The sequence below is a fragment of the Leucopleurus acutus genome (assembly GCF_964270905.1).
Source record: "Leucopleurus acutus genome assembly, chromosome: 1".
In the NCBI taxonomy this organism is placed as follows: Eukaryota; Metazoa; Chordata; class Mammalia; order Artiodactyla; family Delphinidae; genus Leucopleurus; species Leucopleurus acutus.
This window is the reverse complement of record NC_139142.1, coordinates 183,572,742-183,591,440: the sequence shown is the minus strand read 5'-3', so window position 1 is coordinate 183,591,440 and position 18,699 is coordinate 183,572,742. Positions and strand designations below refer to the sequence as shown.

Here is an 18,699-nt window from a genome sequence, read left to right as displayed (position 1 = left end):
GGGCTGCTCTTCGTTGCGGTGTGTGGGCTTCTCATTGCAGTGGCTTCTCTTGCGGAGCACGGGCTCTAGGTGCGCGGGCTTCAGTAGTTGTGGCTCACAGGCTCTAGAGCGCAGGCTCAGCAGTTGTGGTGCACGGGCTTAGTTGCTCCGCGGCATGTAGGATCTTCCCCGACCAGAGCTCAAACCTGTGTCCCCTGCACTGGCAGGTGGATTCTTAACCACTGTACCACCAGGGAAGCCCTCCAAGAAAACACTCTTTTTCACCTTTCTAAACTCTGGCAAAGAAAAAAAAAAAGGCCAATCTCAATAGAAACCCACTAGGGGACCTCCCTTCCAGGGGCTGCTTGCCCCCGTGATTAGAATGAGAACCACCGGGTAGAGCCTCACGGGTCTCTGTCTTTGGTACGAATTACATTTACGGCCACTCTAATCATAGGTAAAAAAAAAAATTGGCCTTAACAAACAAGATCAGCCCCAGGTGTGAGCTGGCGGAGGCGAGGTCTGGGCCATTTCCAGGGCCTAAGTGGACCAGAAGCCAGAAGGTAAGACGTTTAGGTCCTGAACCACCTTTGGGGAACTCAAGTGCTCGAGGCTAGTCGGGATTCTTCACCAGAAGCTGAGCAGAGTTTGGAAATGCTTCCGGAGGAAGTGATCCCTCGTGGGGACAATGTGTGTTCTGCGTCCCTCCTTTCTCTCCCTGATGCTTTTATCCTCAGGGTTAGCCCAGGGTCCAGGTTCCCAGTATCCTGGTGGCAGGGACCTTCGTTACAGAGGCACCAGGCACCTACCAGACGTCCATCAGCACAGGCATCAAAGACAGAGTTCATTGATTTTCTTCTCTCAACCAGCTTACAGTCTGGTTGGGGAGTTAAAATTACCAGTCTCTCTAAATAGGTAATCTTTAAAAGACCCCATAAGATTATCCCAAAGCCAGAGGCATGATTATTTCTCAGTAGAATCAGGAAGATTTTCAGAGGGGAGAGCATCTCCTGAAGATCTGCAATGTTTCTGTCGTGGGCAACCAGCACCACCACCTCCACCTTGGGGGCCCTTTCCGGTCACAGAGTCGGGCTGAAATCCTTCCTTCTCGCCTCAGTTTTATCTTCACCTTCTCCCCTGGCGGGGGCATCCCCTCATCTAAGGTCCTGGGAAGGAGCGTCACACATGGGCTTTCTTGTGTGCTCACAGCCCTTCCGCTCACGTTAGCACCCGACTCTCCAGGTCACCCCTTCCCCAGGGAGCGCTGACTCGTAACCCAGACCCCGTGCACTGAGACGTGACTGATGCCGGAAAAGCAGGCTGGCTCTGCTACAGTCATGAGGCAGCGGTGGTGTCTGGGGGTCGGAAGGTCACGGGTGGGGCCGGTGGGGGAGAACCCTGAGCGCTGCCCACTGGGCTCACGGCCCCCGGTTCCTCTGATGAGGCCGCTCAGTGTGACCAGACGGGCTTCCTCTTCTGGAGGAAGGCCTTGACCCCCTCCTGGCCATCCGGCAGGCCCAGGTTGTCCACCATGGTCTGGGAGGTGAGGTGGCAGGCGGTCCTGAGGTCCCGAGCCAGCTGCCCGTAGAGGGCGGCTTTGCCCAGCGACAGCACGGGCCGGCCCGGCGAGGCCACCTTCCTCGCCATCCGCGTGGTCTCGTCCTCCGGCACCACCCTGCTCAGCAGCCCGTGGAGCAGGGCCTCCCGCGCAGAAACGGGCTCCCCGGTGAAGAGCACCTCCAAGGCCACCTGTGGGAGGGGACAGGGGCCGTTACTTAGGCACTGGCCATCCTGCGACCCAGTGCCGCCCAGGCCCCACCCGCCCCGCTTCACTCTGCAGAGACTGTTTGTACCGTGACGCTCGGGCCAGTTACCTGCTCCTCAAACACCATGTCCCCATCACCTCTGAGGTCTTCCATCCCCAGACTCCTGCCAGGGGTGGGATCCATGAGCACCCAGGAGAGGGGGGGACCCTCCTCATCTCCTTCAGGTCATGTGTCACCACTCTATTGAAATCACAGCTCACACCCCAGCACCATCCCCCCTTCGGGCTGCATTGTCTTCCTTTGCACTTTCACCATTTACTATATAGCTTACACATTCATTTTGTTTATTGTATTATCTCCTTTATTGGCACATAAGCTTCACTAGGGTCAGAGACTTTTTTTTTTACTCTTCTGTTTATTTCTGTATCACCAGCACGAGAAGAGTACCTTGCACATAGTAGGCAGCCTCCAGGATATTTACTGGTGAGTGATTTAAGGAGTGGATGGATGGAGGCAAACACAGTACAGGAGAGGTGATGCCACAGTCCTGCAGAGGCCAGGTCAGAAGGTGACACGGCTTCCACTGGTTCTTTCTCTCCAGCTGTTCAGCCTTGGAGCCCAGCTGCCACGCCGTGAGGAAGCCCGAGCCACTCTGAGGCTGTGCTGTGTGTGCCCCTGACCAGCCCAGCCGAGGTCTCAGCTGAGAGGCAGCCTCAACAGCCAGATGTGGGAGCGGGCGGGCCCTCAGACCACCACCCCCAGCTGTCATGCTCCCCTTCCAGATCTTCCCAGCTGAGGCCACGGACACTGTGGTGCAGAGATAAGCCTTCCTCTCTGAGCCCTGTCCAAGTTGCAGATTCACGAGCTAAACAAATTACTATTGTTTGCAGCCACTGAGTTGATGAGGGTGGTTTGTTATAGATCATTGGACTAGCTTGCGGTATCATCAGCACTTAGGTCATGGTTTTTCAACCTCAGGGCTATTGTATGTTTTGGACCAGATAATTTTTTTGTTGTGTGGGGCTGTCTTGGGCATTGTAGGATGTTTGTGGCATCCCTGGCCTCTATCTACCGGGCAGCAGTACCCCTGTCCCAACTTGTGACAATCAAGGCACTGCCAAACGGCCCCTGGCGCCAGTACTGCTCCCAGATTAGAACCACTGATTAAGGTGGTTTTTTGAATCATGAGAGTAGATCGTATCACTGGGGGATTGGGCTTTGGTGGAAGAGGAGAGGCCAGAAGGCGGGTACAGATGCCATCATAGGTGCAGATGGAGCACACAGTGGACTGGACTGGCCACCAGGGACAAGGCGATGTTGGCCCCATTTTCTCCTCTGCAGTTAGGGGAGAGGACTAAATCCCAATGTTGTCCAATTTTGGAAACTTCATGATGACATGCTGGAGGCAGCAGGAGCTACAGTGACTATTTCATAGTTGAAGAGGAACAGCATTGTCACTGCAAAGCGTGTCTGAAGTGCCTGTGTGAATGTGGAGCTAAAAACCGGTGCTGCTGATCCAGGGCTGCTAAGTAAGACGCCTCTGAAGACGCCCAGCGAGTCCCAGTGAAGGGCAGAGGCCAGGGGGTCCGATCTGGGGAAGGAGCAAGAGAACACGAGAGTCCCCCCTGTCCCGGGCACTCATGCTCCTGGCCTGCCTTCAGCTTCCTACCTGGTCCTGCCTAGTTCATGGCCCTCTCTGGCATCAGTGTCCTTACCTGCCTGGTGGGGTAACGCTATTTAGCAACACATTGATTTATAGGGGTTGTACCCACACGGATTAGATAATAGAGTGGCATTCCCTGAGAAAAAGAAAGCCTATTTTATGGCAAATTAGCACAATCTTTACTTACTGTTTCCCCTGAAACTTCAGATGAGAGAAGAAAATACCTCCTCTCACCCTTTTCTGTTATCAACCCTTGTTAGGGTCCCCCTAACAAGGTGGTGATTTTATACTTCCTCTTCCCAGAGTATCTGTATTAAAAGCAACAAAAAGCACTTGAAGCCAAGGCTGACCTTCAAGGCTGACCCCTGGTGTCTGATGTCCCCAAGTTCCAATCCCACTTACCAACCACACAAACTTATGGGGGCAGTTTAACCCTCTGAGTCTGTTTCCTCATCTGAAAAAACGGGAGTAAAGATTCCCATTCTCCTGCAGAATTGTGAAGATTGGAGAAAGCTGTGTAAAACTTATACTACAGTGCGGGGCACCCAGGAGGCCCCTAGTAAATGCAGTGCCTGTTATTAACAGGCTTCTTCCTCCTGTAAATTTGTATGAATCTCCAGTGTTGGCTTTAGGTATCAAGGCCCCTGATTATTTAAAGCAGAGGCGTCTCTGGGGTTCCTCAAGGCACGTGTAGGAGAAGAACTAGCTGGTGGTGCGTCAGCATTAGGGCTGCGATTCGGCAGGACCGGAAGGGAAGGACCTGACAGGGGATCATGGGTTAACTTCATCAGCCGGGAGACCTCCGGTGAGTCGCTGAGACCCCAGCCCTTCCGTGAGGTGGGCTGTTGAACATACGCCTGTGGTGGCCACAGCGTCACCGTTAACATGCAGATTCTGACGCGGTGGGTCGGGGGGGGGGCCTGAGACCCCCGGTTCCCAGGCTCTCTGGTGATCCGCACGCGGGCTGGGTAGCAAGGCTTTCACTTAACATCCTCTCCATCTTGCAAGTTCTACTCTGATCTAATCAATTAGGAATTCAGATCCCGCAGATGCACAGAGTTACTGTGGGTAAACTGGAGAAAGCAAGTGTTCCCGCGGAGACCTGACTGGTTTGGGAAGCCGGGGCTCTGGTCTTTCACGTGCTCCCCTTGCCCGTGGTACCCACTGCTTTAGGGGCTGGGTGAGACCAGCTCTGACTGCGGGAGGGAGCAGCTACACCAGGCAGGTCGTCTATACGTGCAACGAAGATGCATATTTAACTCAAGCTGGGGGAGGGGGACACTTTGCACACGTGATAAATGATTCACGCCCAGGCTCAGTCTGGCTGGAACCCGAGAGCTCCTCGCCACGGTTTCTGCAGGACAAAAGGCAGCGTCCTCCGCACGCTAGGCAGTTCCCTAGGGTGACCAGCAGAGGGCACTGGCGACCCACACCTGCCGCCTCAGCCGTGTTGAAAGGGGCGGAGCTTCCCGACTGGGCCACTTTGCAAAGGCACCTGCTAGTTTTGCTTCCCGGCGGATGTGCACGGGAACGCTGGCATGTCACCCACGCAGGTGGCGGCCCGTGTATGGATGCGTCCCTGTGGGTGCAGCCAAGCACTGACGATAGGCAGGTGTGTTTTGGTCGGTTTTAGATTTTTGTGAATCCCTAGTTTTCCTCCTGGGGCGGGCCACGCAGGTGAGATTTATGCAACATGGTTCTGAGAACTGGGCTTCCTGGGAATTTAAGGCCTGTCTTTGACAAAAATTTTTTTCCTTCTTTCTTCTCAAAAACGAATTTAAAATTTGACACATATGATCAATTTGTAAGTTTCTGGGACTCAAGTATAAGCCTTGATTTTTAAAGTTTGTTTTTAATATTTTTTTTAAATGAGAATTTATTTTTAATTTTTGTCTGTGTTGGGTCTTCGTTGCTGTGTGTGGGCTTTCTCTAGTTGCGGCGAGCGGGGACTACTCTTCGTTGTGGTGCTCGGGCTTCTCTTTATGGAGGCTTCTCTTGTTGCGGAGCACGGGCTCTAGAGCGCAGGCTCAGTAGTTATGGCACACGGGCTTAGTTGCTCCGCGGCATGTGGGATCTTCCCTGACCAGGGCTTGAACGCACTCCCCTGCATTGGCAGGCAGATTCTTAACCACTGCACCACCAGGGAAGTCCTAAAGTTTGTTTTGAGAAAGAATAGATTCTTATCTGGAAAGTAGGGCTGATTTAAAGTTTTCAAATGCTTTAACACAGAACCTTCCAGAATGTTAGGTGTCAAAGCTGAACAGCAGCAGGTTGGCCAAGCAACCACTTTTAATGTGCAAAAGGCCTGGAGATTTGATTTGCACAATTACAAGATACTTCGTTCATAAGCTCTGATGATAACTTTGTGATGCATTTTAATTTAATGTGCTGGCACCAGGCAGGGACTGAAGAAGTGTTTATTGAATTAATACGTAACATTTAAGGTAAACGTGTATCCTGGTGGGATCCAGACACCCCCCTGGGTCTGAGGACACTGGAGCAAGCTGTTGTGTTCTGAGGGTCACCTTTTCCGATGTGGAGCCCATGTCCAGCTGGTTTTCATAAGTGTATGTGTTTGTAGGTATCTGTCACCAGAATTTTCTCACAAACACACATTTCTGTAAAAGCTAATGAGGTGCATGAAAGGCCGGTGTGCTCCCCTGAACCTCTTGGTCCTGTGGCTTGATTTCCCTTGGGGCTCATTTCTTTTGTGCCTCCGGCATATGAGCAACTGCTAATTTTCCTAGTTGATGCTAAAATGGTTAATATATTCTAGAAAGCAATTTAGATTCCCTACTTGCTACGACTCTGGCACCCCCTTTAAAAACAGATTTCCAGTTGAGAATAAGGATGTATTTTTCCTTACAAGGAAAACAAGGAAACCACCGGTTTCCACTTAAGAGCTGTTCAGTAAACATTCTTTATGACGTTATAGGAAGGAGGAAAGTTTGTGAAGAAAGTGGACTTCACTCGGATTAGCAACAACAGAACAACTCTGGCAATGCAGCTCCTTCCGGGGCAGATTCGACACACCATGTACAGGACATTCCTGCAACCACTGCAAACCTGACACACTCAGTGTATCAGCTACTTTCAGTCCGTTCTGGAATGAGACAGATTGCTGGCAAACAGCAAGCCAGCGACGGAATGTCCTAGCCTCTTATACTGGCATATGTCACCATGCTATTATAGCTCATGGGCAACCTTTCCGTGCAACAAAACTGTGTCTGAATTGCATTTCAAATAAGAGTGCAAAAAATGTTCACCTTTATGAAAACAAAGCATATCTAAAAACCTAACCAGCTGTATTGAGGGGTAGGCAAGAATGAAAAGCAGTGACTTACAAACTGACAGCCACTGGGATAACCTCCCAACACGAGACATTAGTACATTCAGCCAGCTCTGCTTTGGGCAGAATGTCCTGAATCAAACGGTACTTTCAACAAGAAAGTTCTGGACCTCACCCTCACAGGCACTGGAGGATCACAGTTAGCAAGGAGGTGCAGGGAGTTCAGTTACCTTTCTCGGCATCGCTCTCCCCAAGGCCACCCCGGGGGTGGAGCAGAAGAGCCCGATGTTCACGCCTGGCATGGCAAAGGAGGACTTGTCACTCGCCACAGCAATGTCACAGCTGGCAACCAGCTGACACCCGGCGGCAGTGGCCAGGCCGTTCACCATGCGGTGATGGGGACCAGGTGGGCCTGGATCAGCATCATGACCTGAAGAGCAAACACACCTGCTTCGCTTCCATCCAAGAGTGAGGTGCGACAGTAACACTCAGGATTTTATGTGACTTTACTGTTTTCAGAGCCCTTTTCATATGCTATCAGTGTATCAGATTCTACGACAAAAAGGGTAGGGGAAGTCACAAAGAGAATAACTTTCATTAAATATCGACGGTGAGCCAGACTGTGTGATTTGGTCTTCCTGATATCCAGGAGGAAGGAACCAGGACACCAAGGCTCACGGGGGAAGTAACCCTCTAAGGCCACCAGATCTGCGAGGGGGGCTATGGGGTCTGAGCCACCTCTGTCTGACTCCAGGCCCCTGGTCTGTCCCTAAGCATGATTTCTGTGAGGATGCTATCCCCTCAACTGCTCCCCTAGCAACCCCGCTGCAGAAGAGGGCTGACTTTGACCTCTGGGGAACAAGCAGTTCTGTCTCAAAGGTGCCTGCATGGAGCTCTTGTGTTAAAAGTCTGAAACAGGTGGGAAAGGGCCTGGGAAGTAATTTCCTTAGTAATTCTCCAATTATCACCATGATACTCTCTCAATTCTATTAAGATGGTGGGGAACACCCTGCTGTCATCAAAATAAACAAAATTCCAGGGCTTCCCTGGTGGCGCAGTGGTTGAGAGTCCGCCTGCCGATGCAGGGGACATGGGTTCGTGCCCCGGTCCGGGAGGATCCCACATGCCGCGGAGCGGCTGGGCCCGTGAGCCATGGCCGCTGAGCCTGCGCGTCCGGAGCCTGTGCTCCGCAACAGGAAAGGCCACAAAAGTGAGAGGCCGGCATACCGGAAAATAAATAAATACATAAATTAAATAAAATAAACAAAATTCTAAAATGCATTGGCACAGAGAGGGTAGCTGGAAACTGGCTCAGGTGAGACCCCTCCCCCCCAAAATCTCCAGAACTTTAACTTAGTTTTGCAGCTTATGAAGTAACTTGGTTAATTTCTCCATTTTTTCCATGACACTCTAAACAGATTGTGTTACTATGGTGACTTCAGTGTATAAATGTTTGCCCTTCGACCCCAGCAGGAGGGAGGGGAGGCGGGGACCTGGCCTTGCTTCCCAGGCAGCCGCTCCAAGGAAAACGACCTTTGCGGATCCCAAGGTTTTGCCTGAGGAACTTACCTTTTGTGCTCATGGACATTTGGTACTTGTTAGCTTTATTATAAAGTGACCAATTATATATTTAGGGATATGATATCATAGTCCTGATATCAGGAATTGGGGGTTCGCCTTTTGAGAACCTGGTAAATGCTAATGACCCTCCTCCAGAGGAATGCACATACACGTACCAGCACCCCAAACTGCTGGCGGGTACAGGGGGTTCGTGCACATACGTGAGGATGGGGAGGGTGAGGGGCAGCGCTGCTTCTCAGGGGACACAGTAGCAAGCAGGCTGCACAAGAGCACGTAAGGTCTGACTGCAGAGGCAGAAAAGACTGTTTCAGCTCTGAGTGTCATCCGTCACCCGATCAGCTGAAGGTAGGAAGAGTCAGTTGGCTGTGACTTGGGTGGCACAGTCTGTCTCCTGCCTGTCGTCTAGGAAGGGCTGAGATTCCACACAAGCTGGTGGGAAATACTTAGGCAATCCAGTAGATCACCAACATTAAAAATATCCTACCCTCGATCTAGGAATTCTAAGAGATAATCTGAAATAGGGCAAAAAGCTGTCTGGACCAAGATGTTCACCAAATCATTACTTTATAATAGTAAAAACTATAAATCATATAAATATACAAAAATAAGTAAATGGCTATATAAACTAAAATATATTCCAATGCAATGGAATGCTACATTCTTATTACAATGAAATTTTCTGAGAGAAATATCAGCATGGTGGTCTGCAGTGAGGCTGCTGGGGGCCGACACCCCGGCTATCACTTACTTTCTTCCTATCCCTCAGTCTTCACATCTGTAAAATGGGTATAATTATAGTAACAACCTTACAGAACAGGAAGATTATGTAAATTAATATGTCTAAAGTTCTCAAAGTATCACCTGGCACATAGTAAGCATTCAGTGCTATGATGATATTATACAATTATACTGTATAATCACACCCATGTATGATCATTCAAACAAATGGGTACACATGGGAAAGGATGAAAAAGAAATACAGCAAAATATTAATTACAGTTCTCCCTGGGTGGTATGATCATGGGTGTAGTATCAGTAATTTATTTTTGTTCTTCTAGATTTTCCAAATTTTCTATAAGAAGTATCTATTACTTTTTTTTTTTTTTCTTTTTGCGGTACGCGGGCTTCTCACTGCTGTGGCCTCTCCCATTACGGAGCACAGGCTCTGGACGCGCAGGCTCAGCGGCCATGGCTCACGGGCCCAGCCGCTCCGCGGCATGTGGGATCTTCCCGGACCGGGGCACGAACCCATGTCCCCTGCATCGGCAGGCGGACTCTCAACCACTGCGCCACCAGGGAAGCCCTCTATTACTTTTATAATTAAAAAATATTTTAAATAAAGTTAGAGAGCAATTCAGGGAAGACAGAGGGAACCTAGCCAATACACCAGCTGGGTAACCAACCCCTTGATTATCAAGAATGATTAGTCCTCCTATTTTGCCTCCTAAATTCAGTACTTGTTTTGGTCCTGCCTACTCCAAAATGGGACATAAATTTAACTCTGCCCCAGCCTCACTGAACAGCATCACGGAGGGTTCTACGCTCGTTCCCAAAGCAAGTGGCCCTGTCCCTTTGTCACATCAGTGGTGGGTGTGAGGAGGAGGGAAGACTCTTCCTGGACCAGGATTTCCACCTTCAAACTTGAATGGGACAAAAGAAGAGACCAGGACGGGCCTCCAGCGAAAGCCCCCCACATCTGCCTGAGGGAGGTGACGTTCGCTCTTCCCTGACCAGGTGTTTCTTCTCATTTTCAATTTGCCCCATTTCTGATTTGTAAATAACTAACCATCATGCAGCACTTGTGGTCTGTGACAAATCTGCTACAGAACTTAGATGCGGAGACAATCCAGATCTTTCTTCCTTTCTTCCATCCCCTGTTCTCGTGCATACACTGAACGGGGAAATACCTAGCTCATTCTGTTCCCGTCTGCCTGCTGATTACACTTGCAAACTGAAATCTCACACAAGTTCACGGTGTTCAGATTTATCCAGGGCAATGTGATTTTCTTCGAGAAAGTATTAGAGAAGTCAGTGTACTTTCAGGTCCTATTTTACTACATCGGGGTGAGGTCCTGTATGCGTCTTTTTTCAGTGAGTTGGAGGCATCCGTGGGGTGGAAGCTTCCAGAAGATCTGGCCTTTGTCCGGGGGAGAATCTCAGCTCCCCTGTGGCCCTTTGCTGTTTAGATCTCAGTTCATGAAGATACCACAGAAAAGTGACCAAAACAGGCCCTTTAGGGAGGATGGAAGGGCTCCCCTGGTTCTCTACGATGATCTTCTATTTCGACCAAACATACCAGGTATTAGTAGAAAAATAACTTTTACAGCACCAAGCTGGCAAAGCACCAGCTGGCAAACACAACAGCGGAATGTCCCATAAACATCATTAACGTGAAACACAAGACTGAAGTCTTGGCTCTGACTTGCTTCCATCTCCATGAAGTCAAGTCAATCACTTTTCCGGTTTGTCCCTCCACGAAATGAGAAAATATAATGTGATCTCCTAAGGGGTTTCTGGAAGGGCAAGGAAAACGAGAATGTATCCCAGTCACCTTCCCCTCTCTGATGCTCACTTCTGTCTGGTCTAAAGTGAAGGTATCGCTAAATATTTGTTGAATCATTAATAAACATTGATAACCAAAGAGATGAATGACTAAGTCAATGTACGAAGGAGAAATTAGGTGAAGTAATCTTAGGGTTAGGTTATGAAACTGCTTTATACGTCTTCCTTCTCAACTAGATTTCCAGTTTCAGGTCGGCTGGAAACTCTTTTTTCCTACTGTTTCCCTCAGTATCTTGCAAGTATGCATACAGCAGGTGCTCAATAGATGCTCATTAAATGAACAATGTGTTACTTAAAGTTGGATTCTATATTTTTGGTTATCTGGGTTGATTTGATGCATTTGTAAGTCACCCCCAACTTTTGTCCTTCCTCCCCTGCATCTGTTGTCAATTTCCCTCCTTAATGTGGTTAAAGAGAAGACGGAGGTGAAAATGAAGAGGGTAATTTTCCTACTTGGAGGCAGTGATTATAAAGGTTAGTTGAAAGAAGCGTTTGAAAATAATTTTAAAAATCATTATTGTTAAGGGCTTCCCTGGTGGCGCAGTGGTTGAGAGTCCGCCTGCTGATGCAGGGGACGTGGGTTCGTGCCCTGGTCCAGGAGGATCCCACATGCTGCGGAGCGGCTGAGCCCATGAGCCATGGCCGCTGAGCCTGCGCGTCCGGAGCCTGTGCTCCGCGCAACGGGAGAGGCCACAACAGTGAGAGGCCCGCGTACCGCAAAAAAAATAAAAATAAAAAAATAATAATCATTATTGTTATGAATGTTCTCTTTGCCATTAACAGAGTTGTTTTAGTTTAAAATTTTAAAACTTTTAATAATCTTAGGTTCTTCCTCTCTAAAGATGTACATTTCTACCCTTTACCTCTTACTTAAGACATGGATACCAAGACATACCCCCTTAAGGCAGAGATGGCAACTCTGAGTCGCAGCTTATGTTTTCCTTTCTTTGGCCTATGGCAAGATCAAAAGCCAACCACGGTCGCTTCTGAAAAGTCTACACCAAATAGTTGCTTGGATGAAGGGTTTGCCAATGACCATAGAGGTTTCAATAGTTCTGCAGTGGTGACATCTCATAGCTTAAGACCTTATCTGTAAACTAGAAGCCTAATTCAATATTTAATACTGTTATCACTCTCAGGCTTGCAAAGTCAACTGTCACCCTGGCTTACCTCAGAACAGGTTCGGAACACTTCAGCGTGATAATCTGGGCCATGCTCACCCGTCAGTTCCTTTCAGTCATGCCCAGAAGAAAATACAGGCCCCTCAGCTGCAGTGTTTCCAGTTGAGCAAAGAAAAGACAGAGATGTAAACAGCCAGAGCTGGGGCTGTGAATAACTTCAGGGAGCGAGCGTATCGATGCTGTGGACGCTTAGAGAAAGTTAATGGCCCGATTTTGATAAGAATAATTCCAGATAGCCTGAAAAGCTGCAGCTAGTATTTTATGATGACAGTGCAGGGTGAGGCATCTGTTTTCTAAAAGGTCCCTGGTGGAAACCAATGAAGACACACAATTACAAAAAGGAGAAGGCTCAGGGACCAAGGCGACGGTACTCTTTTCAGAGTCGTCCCTTTTTTGGGACTTGGTCTGGCCTGAGTATACCGACTGACCCAGGGCCACATAAATCCACCAGGCCTTCAGCAGCGCCCCTGTCATTTAGCCTGTAGACAGCGGGCCACCCCTAGGGCTGGAGTCAGGAAGGTCAAAGTGTGAAGAGAATCCCTTTATTTTATAAACAAGGGACCTGAGGAGGTGGTTTTATTGTCACTGTTGTCATTAACCACCACAACAAAGTGTAATTCCACTGATAAGCCGGAAACACTTCATATTTCCTCTTGTCCTGGCGGTTCTGACAGGCAGCAAGGGAGGAAATGGCGCCATCTGGAGGTGAGCTGCCTTCCTGCATCCGGGTCACGCCCCCGACTGCTGACCTCAAACAGCTCTATTTCTTTTCTCTTCACCACATAAAACAGTTGAAAATGTATATTCAACCACCGATAAGAAGGTCACATTCTCCAGAAACACTGATCCTTATTTTTTTTTTTTGCGGTACGCGGGCCTCTCACTGTTGTGGCCTCTCCTGTTGCGGAGCACAGGCTCCGGACGCGCAGGCTCAGCGGCCATGGCTCACGGGCCCAGCCGCTCCGCGGCATGTGGGATCTTCCCGGACCGGGGCATGAACCCGCGTCCCCTGCATTGGCAGGCGGACTCTCAACCACTGCGCCACCAGGGAAGCCCTGATCCTTAATTTTTTTTAAAAAAAAGCATCACAGAGCATCACCCATATTACTTGTCTGTGGAGGCTTTAAAAATACTGACATTGCTATTATTTATACCACTGCCATCATCACCAGATAATTTGGTAAAAATTCTTACTGGAAGAAGAGCAAGGAAAGAATTGGGCAAAATGTGGCACCCTTTCTGGCACCGTTGAAGAAGACTGCTCATCTCAGTTAAGAGCCTGGTAAGAACTGAAAGACAAACCGATCGAGTGTCCTAGCAGCCTGGTCCTAGCCGACTAGGCAGTCTACCAAAAGGACTGGCGATTAAACCCATCATACAAGGTCCACGAGGAAATCAGTGCTCTGCTTTTGATGGGAAGACCAGCATAGCCACGAGTGGCAATGTTTAGTATCCAACAGAAAGGAAAAGACATATTTTCACTGCACAGTAATCTTTGCCATAATTTCCACAGTTAGTAGTGTCAGCACCAAGGTTCCCACCATACACAAGTTTAGGAGCTTCAAAATAATTCTCCCATTAAATGAGGGAATGCCCTAGTTAACCAAAGAATTTTGAGACACCTCTTCTGGGCTCTGCAGAACACTGAGGATGGACACCTGACCAATACCTGAAATAATAATGGCCTTCAGAGCTTGGCTTTCGGCTTCGTGAAGAATGTCGTTTTGGAGATCTCAGCGTCGCCGGTGACAGCGCGTTTCTTCTCTTTAGATCGCTTAAGACAATGCTCCTGCGAAGAACAAGTTATAATTACCGGGTCACGTGCCAAGTCAAAGCAAGTAAGGACCCCTTGCAATTCCTTTCTAATTTGGGAGCTATTTAGAAAACCCCAGAAGAGAGAGCTGTGGGCGCTCAGAGGCCATTGAGAGGGTTTGTCAACTCTCGGGAGTGACAGCCAGGTCAAGACAAGGAGACGACCTGGGATGCACGTGGGGCTCTCTCTCTTCCCTTGAGTTGTTTCCCTTTTTCTCCAAGTTTGCTCTCAGAACCATTACTGCCACCTCCACAGAAAGGGCAAGACGCAGCAGTTCCAAAATCATCGCCGCCCAGACTGAGTGGCTGCGAGGTCTGTAAGACAGCAGCAGGGTCCGGAGAGAAAATATGGCCCCAAATCTCCTCCCACCCACCCCACAGAAGAGGCAGCTGAGGTGCAGTTGCCAATATGCGTATCTGACAACACTGTCTCCCTCCTCTGTAGTGACATCCTGTAATTCAGCAAAATCGTTCCTGTTTGAGAATGGGGTGATACGTGAAGAACTGTGCAGCAAGAGGGCGTCCGGGACGTCATCCCCCAAAAGCTGGTGTTCAAAGGCCTGCTTGCTGTTTTAAGTACCCCACGTGCTGGTGATAATAACCTGGATTTTCATCTTACTGCCTAAACATAGAAATGTCTTCTTTTTGATCTTATATGGAATGGGCAACGAGCCAGACACCAGATGATTGTTGTATATTTTCTATCTGTTTCCCATCCATCTCCGCCCACGTTTTCTGCCTTCCTCATTCTTTTTTTCTTAATAAGTGTTTTTAATTTAATATAAATTTATTTATTTTTGACTGTGTTGGGTCTTCATTGCTGCGCGCGGGCTTTCTCTAGTTGAGGCGAGCGGGGACTACTCTTCATTGCAGTGCGCGGGCTTCTCACTGCGGTGGCTTCTCGTTGCAGAGCACGGGCTCTAGGCGCACAGGCTTCAGTAGTTGTGGCACGTGTGCTTAGTAGTTGTGGCTCGTGGGCTCTAGGGCACAGGCTCAGTAGTTGTGGCGCACGCACTTAGTTACTCCGCAGCATGTGGGATCTTCCCTGACCAGGGCTCGAACCCGTGTCCCCTTCATTGGCAGGCGGATTCTTAACCACTGTGCCACCGGGGAAGTCCCTCATTCTTTTTTGAATCTGATATTTCCACTGCTGTGTCAACCCAGGGTCACCGGGCTTCTGTGCCTGCTACTCCACTGAAGCTTTGCTGCCAAGACTCTCCCGATTGCCAGAACCAAACCCAGTGGCCGCCGTGGTCCTGCTCGCCTTCTGGAAACATGCTCCTCCCCCCCCGTTTTTCTGGTGCTTCTCTTGCTGCTCCTTCTCTACTCCCGTGACGGGCTCCTAGCCTTCTTCTCAGCCCCAAATGCCACGACCCTCAGAGTCCCCTCTTTTGCCCTCTTCTTGTTCCATACACTCCTCCCGGGCCACTTCACCGTGGCCTTGGCATCAGCTACCACCTCTGTGCTGACCACACCCAGTCTTTGCCCCACTTCAAACCTCTCTCTGAGCTCCAGACCCACAAGTTCACCAGCCTGCTTCCAGGACTCCTCCACCAAGGCGCCCCTTGGGCGTCTTCCCCCAGTGACCTCAGCGGCCCCTCCCCCTTCGCTTATCTCAGAAAGCCATCCTGGATTGCCCAATGGCTCCGTTCCTCATTCCACAGGATATCAAACCCCGTGGATAATACCTCCTCAGAATCTCACGCGTCTGAATTCCCCCAGTGGCTACTTTGGTTCAGAACATGGGATGTCTTGCACCTGGAGCTTTAACACCACCCCTCTTGAGAGAGGATCTCTTTAAGAGTGAGGTCACCACCAGGGCAGTTGATAAAAGTGTAAACTTTCCGGGGCTTCCCTGGTGGCGCAGTGGTTAAGAATCCGCCTGCCAATGCAGGGGACACGGGTTCAAGCCCTGGTCCGGGAAGATCCCACATGCCGCGGAGCAACTAAGTCCGTGCACCACAACTACTGAGCCTGTGCTCTAGAGCCCGCGAGCCACAACTACTGAGCCCGTGTGCCACAACTACTGAGCCTGCGCTCTAGAGCCCGCAAGCCACAACTACTGAGCCACAATTTCAATGCCACAACTACTGAAGCCCGCACACCTAGAGCCCATGCTCCGCAAAAAGAGAAGCCACCACAATGCGAAGCCCATGCACCACAACGAGGAGTAGCCCCCGCTTGCCCACGCGCAGCAACGAAGACCCAACGCAGCCAAAAAATAAATAAATTTATTTAAAAAAAAATGTAAACTTTCCATTCACGGGGCAAGAGATGGTCCCTGTAGATGCCACAGTGAGCTGTCGGAAGGCCATCCTATCGGCGTAAACCACCAGAAGGTCCAGGAGGCAAGACACTGCCAGATTCCCACACAGGGGCAACACTCAACATGTATCTGTTGACTGAATTCATGACCAAAAAGAGCATGTGTTTTACACGGCCAGTTCCACCACTGCTGTGGATTTTAACCTTGTCTAGTTTTTTGGCATCTCTTTTAAACCTAAGTGGCAAGTACCCTGAGATGGCACGGCAAGAGTGATGACAAGTTTGGAGGCGGATGGGCCTTTCTCTGACTCCTGGCAACCCTACCTCCTGGCCATGTGAGCTCCAACAGGCTGTTACCTCTCTGAACCCTGTCAAGGGGCGTTATCTACCTAGTGGGCTGTAGTAAGGGCTGGGATAAGGAGTGTGTAGCGCCGAGCACAGCACCCAACTCTGAGCTGGCCCTCACTACACGGCAGTACTGTCACCGAGAGAAGCAGCTCTGAAAAGGGACACTTGAGTGAGCTGCTCCAGCTCACCCACTTAGTGCCTGACATAGTTCTGCTTTAGCGCTGGCCTCCGGGCTTCCTTGCTACTAAACCATTCCCAGCATGTATGATAGATTGTTCCCACCATGCCCGCTTCTGATTCATGTTTAACTCTGGAGAATCAATGAGATCTTCTGTTGCTTGGCTGCCGTGCCAAATGGGCCAGATTTGCAAAAACAGAAGTGCCCTTGAAAATGGGCGAGAAGGGCCCCTGCCCAGGCCCTCTTCTAGCGGTGCCCCTCCAGGTGTGCAAGGAGTCCACTGGGAAGTTGGGATGTGCCCACCTGGAAATCACCACCCTCCTCCACACCCCACCCCAGTCACCTGAAACCCTGGAATTCCCTGGCTCTGCAGTGGGAACCATTAGGCCCAGAGGGTGGCTGTGAGCAGTTGTCTGTAGGGGGTGAAGGATTAGACAGATTGTGGGCATGCTGCACGGGGTGTCTGCAGACCTGTGTGCCAAGCCCCTGGCAGAGCAGCAGGAGGGAGGGGTGGAGAGGTGGGGCAGGCAGGCAGCACAGGGTGGGAAGGAAAGAACAAAGCTGCAGGCTCTCCCCTGCTTTGGGGGAGTTCCTAGGAGCCTGCGGATTGTAAATTCAAACACAGCCTTCCAGGTCTTAGGACGGCCTACTCGTGAGGGGAGGAGAAGAAAACATATTTCACAGCTTGATTTGTAAGGTCTAAATACTCAGACATGCTACTTAGGCCTCCCTCTGCACTCTTGCCCTGGCCAGGCAAACGTCAGAGTGAGGCCTGGATGGGGCTGGGGCCTTCTACCTTTATCACGCCACTGTCCACTTTCAAGTTTGTGCCCTGGTATGTTTTTGTAAAAGGGTTTTAGGCTTGTTGAGCCGAAGGGCAGAGCTCAGTACCCTGTGTCCTTTAGCCTATTTATTTACCTGCCCTCACGTGGGCACTTCTAGATGATGGCCAAGGAGCAGCTCGGCTATGCCTGACCTCGCCTCGGAGCCAGGTCAAGTTTGTGGGGCACAGAACCCTCTACGGAAGGGCTTTCTCAAAGGTACAGCAGCGGTGGCGCCTCCCACAAGGCTGCCCACGCTGAGCCCAACTGCACTGTCGACTTGGCCTGGGTTTAAAGGCAGTGCTGGAGGCCTCCCAGGTAGCCCCACTTAAATCCTCCGTGTGCGTCCTGCAGGGTCGCGAAGGCCACTGGGCCCAGGCAAGGGACGTCTGTAAACGCAGCATCCGCGGATTCCCTCCACGTCGGACTTCTCCGCCGGACCGATCCGCTGTGATGGATAAACTGGGCTCCGTGGCGGGCGGAGCTGACCACTGACCGAGCCTCGCTGTACTCCGCGTGGGGTGGCGCGGTCGGCGGCCCGGCCTCCTCCGCCCCTCTCTCTTCCCGGGTCCCGCCGGCCACCCTCCCTGGGAACAGCCCCGCACGCCCGCGGGCCGCTGACCTGATGCCGTCCCGCTGCCGCGTGCTGGTGGGTCGCGACCCCGGCTCCGGCCGCCCGATCCCGGCCGGTCCCCCGCTGCAGAAGCCGGCGGTGAGCGGAGGCCACGGGCCGCGCCGGAGCCAGCCCGACCCCTTCGCCCCCAAGGCCCGCAGGCCCGCGGCGGGGGCCATGGCGGCCAGAGACGCGCCGGGTCGGACGCCGCTGAGCTCGACGCCAAGGACCGCGGGCTCTGGGAGCTCCGAGGGGCGCGGGAGCGAGCCGGGCCGCTGCGCTTCGACCGCTCCGGGCAGCGGGCAAAACCGAGTCGGGGATCGCAGGCCCAGGTTTCGACCGGACTCTTCTCCCAGGCCGGACCCAGCCCCCGCCGCCCCGCCCCCGGGTCCCTGCCGCCCCGCCCCACCCCACCGCCCGGGCCCCCTAGTCTTCCGGCCCCGCCCCGACGCTCCGCTCCCCGTAACCCCTCCCCTGGCGCCCCAACCACCCTTGCTCCACCCCGGAGCCCCGCCCCCTATATCCCTACACCGACTCTGATCCCTCCCCCCGCCCCGCCCCTTACCCCGCGCCGCCCCGCCCCCGGGTCCTTGGCGCCCTTCCCGGGAGGAGCTGAGGGGTTGGTTCTGGGGTGAACGACT

The 18,699-nt window shown here is 51.3% G+C and overlaps 1 protein-coding gene across 1 annotated transcript; it reads right to left on the bottom strand.

Moving 5' to 3' along the window:
* Positions 1-1,428: 1,428 nt before the first annotated feature.
* Positions 1,429-18,365, bottom strand: ECHDC3 (enoyl-CoA hydratase domain containing 3; the record flags this gene model as incomplete). Its single annotated transcript, XM_082840127.1, is given in 8 exon segments — positions 1,429-1,728; positions 6,928-7,091; positions 7,094-7,127; positions 12,011-12,073; positions 12,077-12,108; positions 13,691-13,752; positions 13,754-13,810; positions 18,068-18,365. Coding segments are annotated over 8 exon segments (882 nt in total). The 5' UTR covers positions 18,238-18,365.
* Positions 18,366-18,699: the final 334 nt, after the last annotated feature.